General features: G+C 38.9%; 1 protein-coding gene across 8 annotated transcripts in view; it reads right to left on the reverse strand.

Moving 5' to 3' along the window:
• UNC80 (unc-80 homolog, NALCN channel complex subunit) overlaps window positions 1-13,918 on the reverse strand; it is a 270,741-nt gene that overhangs the window by 23,090 nt on the left and 233,733 nt on the right. For all 8 annotated transcript variants that reach the window (XM_058300212.1, XM_058300207.1, XM_058300210.2 and 5 more), the window contains 5 exons: window positions 7,891-8,091; window positions 5,598-5,721; window positions 4,496-4,621; window positions 3,115-3,238; window positions 2,194-2,400 (listed from right to left, as the gene is read on the reverse strand). In XM_058300212.1, the coding sequence (XP_058156195.1) occupies window positions 2,194-2,400; window positions 3,115-3,238; window positions 4,496-4,621; window positions 5,598-5,721; window positions 7,891-8,091 (782 nt within the window). The remainder of the gene's footprint in view (window positions 1-2,193; window positions 2,401-3,114; window positions 3,239-4,495; window positions 4,622-5,597; window positions 5,722-7,890; window positions 8,092-13,918) is intronic.

The following is a 13,918-nucleotide window of genomic DNA, read 5'->3' on the forward strand; positions in this document are numbered from 1 at the left end:
CGTGTTAAGGTCCATCTCCGCATCTAAAGGGCACAGAGCAATCCAATCCCCAGAGCCCTCAAGTGTCACATAGACCTCCACTGTCTCTAGGGCATTCCCAGGGAAGAACCATGTCATGGAGCACAGAGAGAGATGTGACACTCATCCTTATCCATCTGCCTTCTCAAAATCTCACTTTTCATGGCAATTATTCCTCTCAATTCCTCTCCCTCCACTAAATAAATAAAAAAAACAAACAAGCAAACCAAAAAACCACTTCTCTCTCCCTGCCCTGATTTTGATGACATTTCTCCTATCAATATGTGCCTGGTGGCATTCTTTGGGTTTCTGCCATTCTGCTTTCCACCCTCACCATCATCAGCACAACATGCAGGCAGTGTAGCAAGGAGCCCAAAGGAGGGACTCTGGTGCCAGAGAGCTTGGACTCAAAATCTGGCTCTGTCACATATTACTTGTGTGGCTTTAGGCAAGTTAACACCCTCTCTGGGTCTTGGCTTCTTTATTTCTAAAGTGAGCATGTTTATCAGACTGGTCATGAGGATATAAGAGTTAAATGAGGTGACACATGGAAAGTATAGAAAACACTGCATTATACATGGTAAGGACTCAAAATAAATGTAAAAACAAACTTAAAAACAAACTTTGTTTACTGGCCAAGTAAACAAAGAATTCTCCTTCATTAAAAAGGCAGAAAATGGGGAGGCTTGAAAATATTTACTCCTCAAGTGTTATCTCATATCTTTGTCTTACATGGACAGTCATCATCCATCAACTTCGATGCAATCCCAAACCTTGTGCAGGGCTCTAAGCCAATGTCTCAACTTCCTTGGAGCCCTGCTTCCTCATGCCCTGGGTAACTGAAGGCCTGTGCACATGCATCTTTTCTTCTTCTTCATTTTCATTGTCTACCACATCATTTCCAATCATACCCCTCTATGGTGCAGTTTATACACTCCACACACTCTAAACTCCAAGCAACTGTATTTTCATCAGTGTGCATGTTTTCATCTTACATTCCCCACAGAGCTCTACTTTGGTGAATTGAGAAATGTCAAGCAAGACTTTCTCAACTTTCCCTTTTGAGATGTTCTGCTGCCAGGGCTCCTTATTCTCAGTGCTGTGGCAAGAGTGGTCTTTTCCACCAGCCCAACTCATTCAGGGTCAGGGTGATCATTACAGGATCAGGGCCAATGCAAAGGCAGGGTTAGCAAACAAGAAACAGGAAAGTAAGAGTCGAAGGGAAAAGAGGATTGGCAAGCATTATGGGAGGAGAATAAGTTGAATGACTTTACTAGAATGACAATCAAGATGGAGATTTAAAGATGATGTTGCATGGGAAGCGGACTTGGCCCAATGGATATGGCGTCTGCCTACCACATGAGAGGTCCACGGTTCAAACCCTTGACCCATGTGAAGCTGGCCTATGTGCAGTGCTGATGTGTGTAAGGAGTGCCATGCCACGCGGGGGTGTCCACCGCGTAGAGGAGGCCCACGCGCAAGGAGTGTGCCCTGTAAGGAGAGCTGCCCAGTGTGAAAGAAGGTGCAGCCTGCCCAAGAATGGCGCCGCACACACAGAGAGCTACACAACAAGATGATGCAACAAAAAGAAACACAGATTCCTGGTGCCACTGATAAGGATAGAAGTGGTCACAGAAGAACATACAGTGAATGGACACAGAGAGGAAATCCACCTCGGCTGGCTGCTTAGGGTATGACCCGCCCAACTCCAGGGCGCTGCATTCACATAGATGGCAGACCAATGAGCCCCTTGCGCTGTGTAATACGGTATCCTTGTGTACTAGACTGACTGAGTCTAGATCTGATAACAGCTACCACACTTCATTAGTGATCTTGTACTTAGTCAGCAAGGAGGAATTCTTACAGCACATGCCTTCCTTCCTTACATGCCCAGACACTCTTAAAAAAAAACCCCAACCAAACAGCCAAGTAATTTAGGCATCACAGATATGAAAGTACTTTATTTTTTGGAGTATGTTTACGAAGGGAACCAGACTCTTGCCAGAATAAGGCTTCTTAGTTACCCAACTGATCTCTTTAAATATTTTCGGAGTTCAGGTGGGAAATAACTATGTATGTATTATATCTATGTAATGCACACATGTAATAATAAATCCACGATAAATATAAAATATACATATTAGATGTAAATGTAAACACACACACATTACTCACCCAAGTATGCTGCCTGGCTGGTGGATTCGGCCAGCCCTTCCCTGCGGAGGTCTTTTCCTGCATCCCCAGGCGTGGAGCAGTGGGCAGGGGAGCTCTCCAACATGAAGTTCTTGCTCCTGGACGTGCTGATGATCCGGGGCGGCAGGAGCACATTGATGACTGTCTGCAGCAGCAGGTGCACCTCCGGCTGCTCCAGCCACGGGCTATCTGAGGGCCAGCGTGTGGGAGAGGGAAGTGGAAGGAAAGCAAGTCACAGGGTAGGCTTTCCACCTGAGACACAAAAAAATTCAGCTCTCTTTCCAATTCCAAACTACAACACCCACGAAATCAGTGCAATTTCCCACCAAGCACAGCCGCTCCTGAGGACAGGAGCAGTGTTCCTGGCACCAGGGTGCTTTCTCCGTAAGGCATCCGAAAGCTTGTGTTCTTAGCCAAATGCCTGCTTGCAAATTCAACTTCCTTGCTTTTCTCTGTTCAGATACTATCTTTACATTTGACACAAAATGTTCCTACAAGAAAAATCCCCCTAAGAAGGAAGAGTAATAACAATATATTGGAATTTAATAAGTGGCAGGATTTATGCTAAACATAGCGGTGGTAGTTTCTAAAATCCTCACACCTGCCAATTCCTATCTAACTGTATTTCAACTAATACCATTGTCTCAAGTGAAAGAAGTTCTTCCAATTTTTGAGGTGATTTTAAATAGGAGTTATCTTCTAAGAAGTGAAGCAGAGAAGCTCTTGTCCCAGGGTAGCTGAACTGAAAAGAAAGAAAAGCTCTACTTCCTACAGTAATCTTGTTTAAATCATTCAGATCAACTTCATGATGGCCTTTATGGAAAAAGGAAAAAGAAATAACAGGCTGACATTTAAGAAAACACAACAACAAGGATATATGTCCTTTAGTTTAATTAATCAGACCTTTGCTTCCAGATCCTACTGTGAGCACAAATGGGATGAGCAGATTTAAAAGCATCCCCTCCCTTCGCTCTTGATTGGTGAATGGGGAGATCACATGGCTTAAGGGGAAATCTTCTTTTAAAGCCTGTGCAGCAATAATAAAGAAAAAAGATTAATTGATCCCCACACCCTTTTTAGTATGTTTGTTTTTACACAGCATGGTGGAGACGGTGACTTCCCTGCTGGCTGCTCCTGTAAACTATGAGTTCAATTGTCGTCGGTGCAGCATACAAGATTCACTCAAAACTTTTGAGTGAATGATACTTTACCATTTGCTTGACACAATTGAGAGCTATACCTAAAAAGACAGCAACATCTTGAATATTACATGAGAAATCATAAGACTTATGGCCTAGGTACAAGGCAACCATATTTCTCCATTAGTTTTCTCCATGTCCCCACCAAGAAATATTTTAGAGACAAAGGAAAAGGAAGAAAATGAGAACTTGCCACTTGACCTATTTAGCAGTTACTTAAAAGTCCTCTGACTCCTGCATATAGCCTTCTCCCAGCCAGAAAGCAATAAGCAATATAGAAAGAAAACATGATCTTTGTACATGGGTTACTACAAAGTATCACTTTAGGGAGGCCATTGTTTCCCTTCAGCACGGTAGACACACAGTTCTGAATCCTTTTTCTATCATCTATAAATAATAATGCTCTAGATTATGGACCATTCAGCCTGGTTGTCAGGTAATGGGTGGGGCAGTCACCCATTTACATCAATTGTGTGCTTTCTACTGATCACAGAGCTTCCTGATAATTTACTGCTCTTTAAAATTAGAAGACACACAGAAGTAGGTAAGGGAATTGGAATTCTGCACTTTTAGCCTTGGGAATGATTATTTTTTAATTTCAGGAAAGAAAATAAGTGGGAAAATTTTTTAAAAGCACCCACAATACTCAACCCACAGTCATTAAAGAAAATTAAGATATTCAAAGTCCAGTGATAACATCTGAAAGAATTTTATATTGCAATTCTTTCTGAAAATAATTTAAAACCAGACTTTGAATAGTATTGGCTCTTTTAACAACTGTGAGCTGATTATCTGTGGACCATTATTTTCCTAATATATCTGTACAAATTTTAAATGACTGGAGTGGTTTCTGTGGTTGTGGCAAGACTAAATGACTCTGCTATTTTTGAGATCTCAAGAAGAATTACAGAAGCACAACTTAGGGCCAAGCTCAGGGCTGAAGCTCCAAACCTACAGAAGTTTGGAGAGGTTTATACTTTTGTTTCACAGATTTTGCCCAGCCTTTGCAGAAAAAAGAGAACACCATGATCTGGTGCCTCAACCAACAATTTAATGAGCGTGACAAACAGGTAAGGTAGTCACACCTGTATCTGCAATGCTACAAGCCGGACAACAGCTGTGCTGAAGGGCAGAGGTGGTGAGAGATAAGGGCTGAGATGAAGAAGGGGTAATCCATCAGCAACACTGGAAGGTCCTACCACTCCCATCACCTGAAATACAAACAGAGCACATGACCAGCCTTGACTATTGCAATTTCATGCAACCACAGTAGGGGAGTCTTCATTCAATAATGATGATGATGATAGATAATAATAAATTGAAGGTTGGGCATGTTACTTTTAATCTGTTCTTTCTCATAGCCTTCTTCTGAAGGCATGTAATGTCTGGAGTCAGATCAAATATGAAACAGGATTCAGCCAAGGTTTTGTAGAATGTTGTTTATATCTAACCACGCAAATAATGAAAGATGAACAAAAAAGCTATTCTAATCAGATATTGGACATACTTACTTCTTTATTAAAGGAATGCAGTCAACATTCATTGATGGAACAAATACTGACAACAATGATGATGATAACAGCTCTATTTGCACTAGGCATTCCAACTACAGATTTATTGCTCAACTAGTTAAGCGGTAGATCCTAATCAATGAAATGCTCTAACATGGTTTCCACACATTGTACAAAACCTTGTCAGGACCAGACTCTAGATATTACTGAAATGATAAAAAAATATATTTTTTTCTTTACATAAATCCTAGACTGGCCAACTCATGGTGTCATTTTGCACTAAAAATAATAATTATATATATATATATATATATCTTTGCATTTTAATTCTACCCTGTACCCCACACTACCGCAATTTCTAGCCAATTGTGCAGTCTCCGCCACCCCACTCTCCAACTGGCAGCCCTCAACTCTCAGCGCAACTTGAAAAGGCAAATTGTCAAAGTAGTGCATGGGAAGCAGTATGCCAAAATCCCATCTGTGTAGCGATGGGCCCCTGTATCTCCCCATGTACCACCTTGAAATGTACCTCACTATTTTCAGTGTCACCTGAGCCGTCTGTTTTCATGGGTAGGTAGGGGCACAAAGTGGTTGACCTGTAAATCTTCAATTCAGAGAAGTCAATAGCAGAGTTATATTTTGCAAAGTTTCATAAGATTGCCACTTGGCTACTCACCAGATTGACACAGACATTGATCAGGGACCTAAGGTGAGGCAGGAAGGATATGATTGGCTGCCTCTGAAGTGTCAAACAAACCCCTTCAATCAAATTGCTGGCAGGCTCCCACTCAACCTGTCGCCTGGAATACAATATAGGAGCCATTAGCAGCTTGGCTCCCTTCTGGAGACAGTCTGAAACAAGTGAACGAGACAGTGATTCTGACGCCATCTAAGACAGAATGGGTGTCTGAGACAACAGAGTGCTTTACACGGGATGAAATTTACCCATGTTGTTCCAAAAGTACAGAGCACACTGGGAGGGGAAGAAGATACTGAAAACGTAGCAGAGGCACTTCTGCCCCACTTGACTAATGAGACAAAATCTATTGAAGAAAAAACAGAGATGATGAATGGGTTGCATATTAAGTTCCCTGCTTTTATCTTTGAGGGAGGGTCCTAAGACTATCATTTTAGGAAACCCACCACAGAGGTAATTACTCACAGGCGAAATGAACTGACTATTACCAATTTCTGAATTCTATTTATCAGACTACATTTGATCCCAATGGCTTTTATACCAGATTGCTTCTATTAGGATTTATGGTTTAACTCCTGCCTTAAAGATCACATTAGAGGAAAACACTCTATTTTAAATGTGTCCTTTCTTGGCCTCCTAAGAAATGATATTCTTTGGCTATTTTCTTTAGTAGAGTAAATGCTAGAATATATAAGTCAATTAGACAAACATGGACTTTGCTGTAATAAAATTCAATCTAGTCTATAATTGTCCTAGTACTGAAGAATTCATCCCTGTGGCCCTACACTTTGTCACCACAATAAAATTAACAGGCTGATCTTTTCTGATATGAAAAGTATTTCCATATATTTTCCTGGAGACAATTTGTAAAGCTGAACTCTTCTACCAAAATGAAATATCTGCAATTACAAAATGGTAATGTATTGATAGGAAAAGATATGTTGACATCCATCATGACCTATGACCAATGTGCTCAAGTAGTCTACTGGTCAGCATTAGTCAACAGTTCTCTTATTGAACTGAAATCTGAAGAAATTAAATCCAAATTCATAGTATACATCCCCAAAAAACTGCCTACAAATGATCAAGTCTATACACAGTTCTAAAAATCTATCTTTACGAAGGACAGTATTTGATATAATGGGTATATTCATATACCGAATGGGCAGGCCTATGGAGATGTTTAACACTTTTAGATAACAAGTTATTTAAGAAAAAGTATTGATTTTGACACACTCTTGTGAACCAATACATTCCTTACAAGACGTTGATCGGCAATTTGTTGATCTACATAAACAGTCCATGGGACCATTAAAAAAATAGGACCATTTTAAGAACTGGCATTTCCATGCTACTGAAACTAATAACCATGCAATAACTGTAGGCATTAATGGCCATAGTATAAAAGAATATAAGAATAAGTCACCAATTATTAGAATGAAATCTTTCAATTTCTTTTTTCATAAATTCAACAATACCTGATAATTGCATAAATGAAAAGTACTGACACTAAGTTGAACACTAAGATATACAAATTCTTGGGCAAGAGTTGCACTGATTTTGGTTTCAGTTTAAAAGGATAGAAAATGTTCTCACAAGTTAGTGAGAACACCAGCATTAGTTAAACTCTCTGCTCACTACGCCATAGGTTTCCAAACTGGAGTCAGATCTCCAGCTAGCTTGATTCAGACACATGTAAGTATAGAAAGGTTGCTGATGGAGATGTCTCAGACCACTGAGCAGAGATCAAGTGGTAATAATGTTCATTTAGGAAAACCTTGAATTAAAGTAAAGGTGAAAATTAGACATTTGTTATCAGTCCTGGGATATTCTTAGTCTCTGCTCTGCTGATTATCATAAATCTTTGCATTTCTCTTAACTGGTACCTAAAATATTATTTTAAATACATTAGTTTTTGGACACCGAATTCATTTTTCTTCTTTCTTAGCTATTTAATTTATGTATACCCTACTATGTTTCAAAAATGAATGAAAGGGATTCATTGGATTTCTTCTGTGCTACACATGAGGAACAAGATAATAATGAAGAGATTTTTCAAGTTTAATATATATATATTTGAAAAAAAAAGTTTTCTCTGCAAAATATAGAACCTAGCACTTATACATTCATACAACTGATTAGCTATGTGCGTATACTAGTGGAAAACTTTCAAGTCATTCATTCAACTCCAGATTGATCCACCATCTTCAAAAATGACAAACCTTAATTTTGAGGCTTGCAATATCAAAAGCTGAATAGCAGGCATCCTCACCTCAAAGTAGGCATCTTATGAATTTTGTTGAACATTCTATCCAATCTCTTTAAAATGAGGATAAGAGCTGGCCTCACTGCCTCAGCTGTCCAGTCAGTAATGGGTAGCATCTCCATGATGTAGCGTCGAAGGCCACGACTCTCCATTGTCTGAGTGTCATAGGGTGCCAGTTTCAGGAGGGAGTGTGCAATTTCTGCCAATCTGAAACGATTTTTTGAAGATGAAGCTTAGAATGCTACGATGTGAGTTTTTCCATGTGACCTCATGCCAATCACCCTCTTCCAGGACACCAATTCCCTAAACTAAGAACAATCTTTCCAACACTCTTCATCTCTTAGCTCTTCTCACATATACTAATACATTGATACCTGCACATGCATAGTAATAAAGAATCATATGATGTTCCAGAGGGTAAACATGAGAGAGCATTTGATGAGGAAACTATAAACCCAGAGAGATTAAGGGTAGACCAAACATATCTAGAGAATGTCACTTCTGTATATAGATATGCACGTATATATATATTCACATCTATACACAAAAGATACATATATACACATATATGTAAATAAAAGAGAACCTACATGTTCACATACATAAAATCACTAGTATCATATGTCCAAGCCATGAGGCTTCATAACTCCCTCTTTTGCTCATAGTAAAGGTCAAAGTTACCCTGTAAAAAAGAGGTGCTATTGGTTGTTATTGCAACTCAGGTAGTTCAAATTTCATTTCTAATCCTCTCCTTCAAAATCCCCTCACATGAATTCTCCTACTTTGCTGAGATTCTTCATATAAGTAACCCAGTTGGACTTTCTAGACAGCCTTGGTGTTGGTTGCCTCTACCCCTCAGATTTCTTAACTCAACCACACAGAGACAGTCCTTGGGAAAGGTCTACTTCCTCAAAGACTGGCCCACACTTCTAGTCAGCAAACCCGGGTCCATGCTCAATAACCAAACGGTGGGATTTTCTGAGGAGAAACTGGCCATCAAGACTGACTGGCAAAAAATAACAAAAAATAACAAGAAACAAAGAAAAAAAAGACTAGGTAAATGGGGTTTTTAGTAAACTTAATAGTTAACTTTACCAAAGCAATCTTAAAAACTAGACATGGGTCACCAATTTCCAAATAATACCAATACAATGAAATACACAGTCTTAAAGCCAACTTAATCTTATTTGGAAAGAATAAGAAAGTATTTTAAAATTATTCAATCCTCACTGCAAATACCACTGAGTAGATGCAGAATATGAGTACTCTGCATTAAGAGGCAGTTGGGCAGACGCTCAACAGAAGAGGTCCAAGGGTTCGATACCCAGGGCCTGCTGGCTCGTATGGTGAGCTGGCCCATGTGCAGAGCTGCTGCATGCAAGGAGTGCTGGCCCACGCAGGGATGCCCCTGTGTAAGGGTACCCCCTGCGCAAGGAGTGGCCCCTGCACAAGGAGAGCCGCCCTGTGGGAAACCGTAGCCCGCCCAGGAGTGGTGCCACACACACACAAGAGCTGACGCAGCAAGATGACGCAACAAAAAGAGATACAGATCCCCAGTGATGCCTGTTGAGAATACAAGCGGACACAGAAGAACACACAGAGAATGGACACAGAGAGCAGACAACAGGTGGGGTGGTGGGGCGGGGAGGAAGAGGCAGTTGGACCCATTCATGGAATTATCTTCCACGTATGCTGTAAGATTTATATTTGTTTTTTTAAAAAGCCTTATATTTGAAAAAATATGCTGAAGTCTCCTATCTCATTGGCTGAAATGTTCATAGCTTTGGTACAGGAAATTACTGTGAACACAGAGTTCTTTAAGAAGGGTAATACAGTAAGCCACTATCACCGATTATTGCAATCTTTGACTTCAGTCACTCATCTATAGCCAGGCATTTAAAGGAACCTGTGGAAATGAAATGTAGGATAGGGAAATTCTGATGGAGAAAGGGATTTGAGTGTTGCTAGGAGTGCACGTGTGAATGGCATTATCAGAGGAAATAGACATACACTTATAATTTTCAGGACCATAACTAAAAAAAAGGAAGTTATTCGAGATAAAGGGACAGCAAAAATAAGCTTTTGATTTTTTCTGAAGCAAATTTGCTTTGGAAAATCCTGAAGAAAATCTTCTTAGAGTCATGGAATATCAGGGTTGAAAGAGACCTTAAGAGTTCTCTAAGAGTGAGGTTTCCTATGTTGAGTCTCTGCCTGGCTGCTCAGTCTTATTTTTTAAAATATAGCTTAAAAGTAAAGCTAAAAAATAGTTTCCCAGGCTCCATCCCAGATCTAATGTATAGGAATCTCCAAGGGTTAGGCCAAGAAATAAGTATATTTAAAATTTTTATTTTGGAAAATTTCATACATATGCAAAGGTAGGTAGGTGAATATATAATAGGTCTCCCATGGACCCATCATCCAGCATCAATAATTATCAATTCATGGCCACTGTTCAAAAAAAATTTTTTAATTAGATATGTTGTAGCTTTACAGAAAAATCATGTAGAAGTACAGTGTTCCCATATTCTTTCCCCCATTATTAATACGTTGCATTAGTGTGGTACCTTTGTCAAAACTGATGAAGGAATCTTATAATTATACTATTAACTATAGACCGTAGTTTACATTAGGGTGTGTTTTTTCCCCATATACCACTCTATTTTTAATACCTAGCATTAAAAATGTGGCACATTTGTTCTAATTCGTGACAGAATATTTTTATAATTATACTATTAACTATACCCATTGTTTACAGTAGGATTCATTGTGTTGTACAGTCCTGTGATTTATCTTTGAAGTTTTATTCTAGTATCATGTTTATGACCTAAAATTCCCCTTTTAACCACATTCACACATATAATTCAATGTTGTTAATTAAACTCACAATATTGTGCTACCATCACCACCATCCATTTCCAAAACTTTACAATGAACCCAAATAAAAATTCTGTGTAATTTAAGCATTAACATCCTGTTCTCTCCCCTTAACACAGCCCACTGTAACTTATATTCTAGATTCTCACTCTGAGATTTTGCTTATTCTAGTTATTTCTTATCAGTGAGATCACACAATATTTGTACTTTTGTGTCTGGTTTATTTAACTCAGCACAATGTCTACAGGGTTCATGCATGAATTAGAACTTTATTCATTTTTAAGGCTGAATAATATTGCATTGTATGTATATACCACATTTTGTTTATCCATGTATTGGCTGATGGGCATTTGGGCTGTTTCAATACTTTGGCAATTGTGAATAATGCCACAATGAACATCGGTGTTCAAATATCTATTGGAGTCCCTGCTTTCAATTCTTTTGGGTATATACCTAGCAGAGGGATTGCTGAGTCAAATGGTAATTCTGTAATTGGCTTTCTGAGGAAGTGCCTAACTATTTTCCACAGCGGCTGCATCATTTTACATTCTCACCAGCTTTGAATGAGTATTCCTACTTCTCCACACTTTCTCCAACACTTGTAATTTTCTGTATTTTTTTTTTTTTTTAGTAATAGCCATTCTAGTGGATGTGAAACGGTATCTCAGTGTGGTTTGATTTGCATCCCCCTAATAGTTTATGATGTTGAGCATTCTTTCATGTGCTTTCTTGCCATTTGTTTATCCTCTTTGGAGAAATGGATATTCAAGTCTTTTGTCCATTTTTAAATTGGATCATTTGTCTATTTATTGTTGAGTTGCAGGATTTTAAATATGTATTCTGGATATTAAACCCTTATCAGATATATGGCTTCCAAATACTTTCTCCCAATGAGTAGGCTGTGGTTTTTTTTTAAGATTTTATTTTTATTTATTTACCCCCCTCCGCTTTCCCCCATTTTCTGCTCTCTTCATCCATTCACTGTGTGTTCTTCTATGTCTGCTTGTATTCTCATTAGGCGGCTCTGGGAACTGATCCTGGGACCTTCCAGAGTGGGCGAGAGCAATTACTCTCTTGCGCCACCTCGTCTCCCTGTTCTGCTACGTCTTCTTATTTTCTGTCCTCTGTGTCTCCTGTTGTGCCATCTTGCTATGCCAGCTCTCAGTGTCAGCCAGCACTCCTGCACGGGGTGGCTTTCCCATGCAGGGTGGCAGTCCTATGCAGGGTGGCACACCTGCACGGGGCAGCATTCCTATGTGGGTTGGTACTCCCCATGAGCCAGCTCACTGCACAGGCCAGCCTGCCCTCACCAGGAAGCCCCAGGCATCGAACCCTGGACCTCCTATATGGTAGATGGGAGCCCATTTGGTTCAGCCACTTCCGTTTCCCAGAGTAGACTGTTTTTTCATTTGCATGACAAAGTCCTTTGATGCACAAAATTTTTAATTTTGATGAGGTCCCTTTCACTAAATTTTTGTTATTACTTGTGCTTTGGGTATAAAGTCTAAGAAACCATTGCCTAACAAAAGATCCTAATGATGCTTCCACACATATTCTTCAAGGAGTTTTATAGTCGTGGTTCTTACATGTAGGTCTTTGATGCATTTTAATTTTTCTGTATGGTATGAGACAGGGGTCCTCCTTCACTTTTTTACATATGGATATCCAGTTCTCCCAGCAGCATTTGTTGAAAAGACTGTTCTTTCTCATTTGAGTGGATTTGGCAGCCTTGTTGAAAATCAGTTGGTCATAGATATGAGGGTCGATTTCTGAACACTCAATTTTATTCCATTGGTCTATTTATCTATCTTTGTACCAGTACCATGCAGGTTTGATAACTGTAGTTGTGTAATAAGTTTTAAAGTTAGGAAGTATGGGTCTTCCAACTTCGTTCTTCTTTTCAAGATCGTTTTGGCTATTCAGGGCCCCTTACCTTCTAAATTAATTTGATAATTAGCATTTCCATTTCTGCAAAGTAGGCTGTCAGAATTTTCATTGGAATTGCATTGAATCTGTAAATTATTGTGGGAAAAATGGACATCTTAACAATATTTAGTTTTTCAATACATGGGCATGGAATGTCCTTATGTTTGTTTATTTATTTAATTTTTAAAATAATTTATTTTTAGAATATACATAGATCACACAAAACTTCCATGTATTTAGATCTTCATTGATTTCTTTCAGTAAAGTATTATAATTTCCCAAGTATAAGTCCTTTACATCCTAGGTTAAATTTATTCCTAAATATTGGATTATTTTAGTTGCTATTGTAAATGGATTTTTTTCTTAATTTTCTCTTCACATTACTCTTTGCCAGTGTATAGAAACACTACTGATTTTTGCGTATAGATTCTTTGCCCTGCTACTTTACAAAATTCATTTATTAGCTCTAGAAGCTTTGTTGTAGATTTTTCAGGACTTTCGGTATATAGGGTCATGTCATCTGCAAATAGTGAAAGTTTTATTTCTCTCTTTACAACTTGGATGCCTTTTATTTCTTTTTCCTGTCTAATAGTTCTCACTAGAACTTCCAGTACAATGATGAATAACAGTGATGACATTGGACATCTGTTTTAATTTGCTAAGCTGCTCAAAGCAAATACCATGAAATGTTTTGGCTTTAACAATGGGAATTTATTAGCTTACAAGTTTACAGTTCAGATGCTGAGAGAAATGTTCAAAGCAAGGCATCATCAGGTGACTCTTTCTGAAGACGAACTACTGGCAATCCTGGACTCCTCTGTCACATGGTAGAATCTGCTGGTCTCTCCCTTCTCTTCTGGGTTTCATTACTTTCAGCTTCTTGCTTCCATGGCTTACTCTTCTTTCTTCTCTCTTCTTTCTCTCTCTCTCTCTCTGTATTCATCCCCTTTATAAAGGACTCCTGTAAGAGGATTAAGACCCACCCTAGGCGATGCATTAACAGAAGTAACCTAATCAAAAGGCCCTACTTAAAATAGTTTGACATCCACAGGAATGGATTAACTTTAAGTACATGATTCTCTGGGATACATACAGTTTCTAACCACCATAGCATCCTTGCCTTGTTCCAGATCTTTGAGGGAAAGCTTTCAGTCTTTTACCATTGAATATAATGTTAGATATGGGTTTTTCAAATACACCCTTCATTATGTTGAAGAGTTTCCTTCTATTCCTA

The sequence above is a fragment of the Dasypus novemcinctus genome, chromosome 7 (genome assembly GCF_030445035.2).
Source record: "Dasypus novemcinctus isolate mDasNov1 chromosome 7, mDasNov1.1.hap2, whole genome shotgun sequence".
NCBI lineage: Eukaryota > Metazoa > Chordata > Mammalia > Cingulata > Dasypodidae > Dasypus > Dasypus novemcinctus.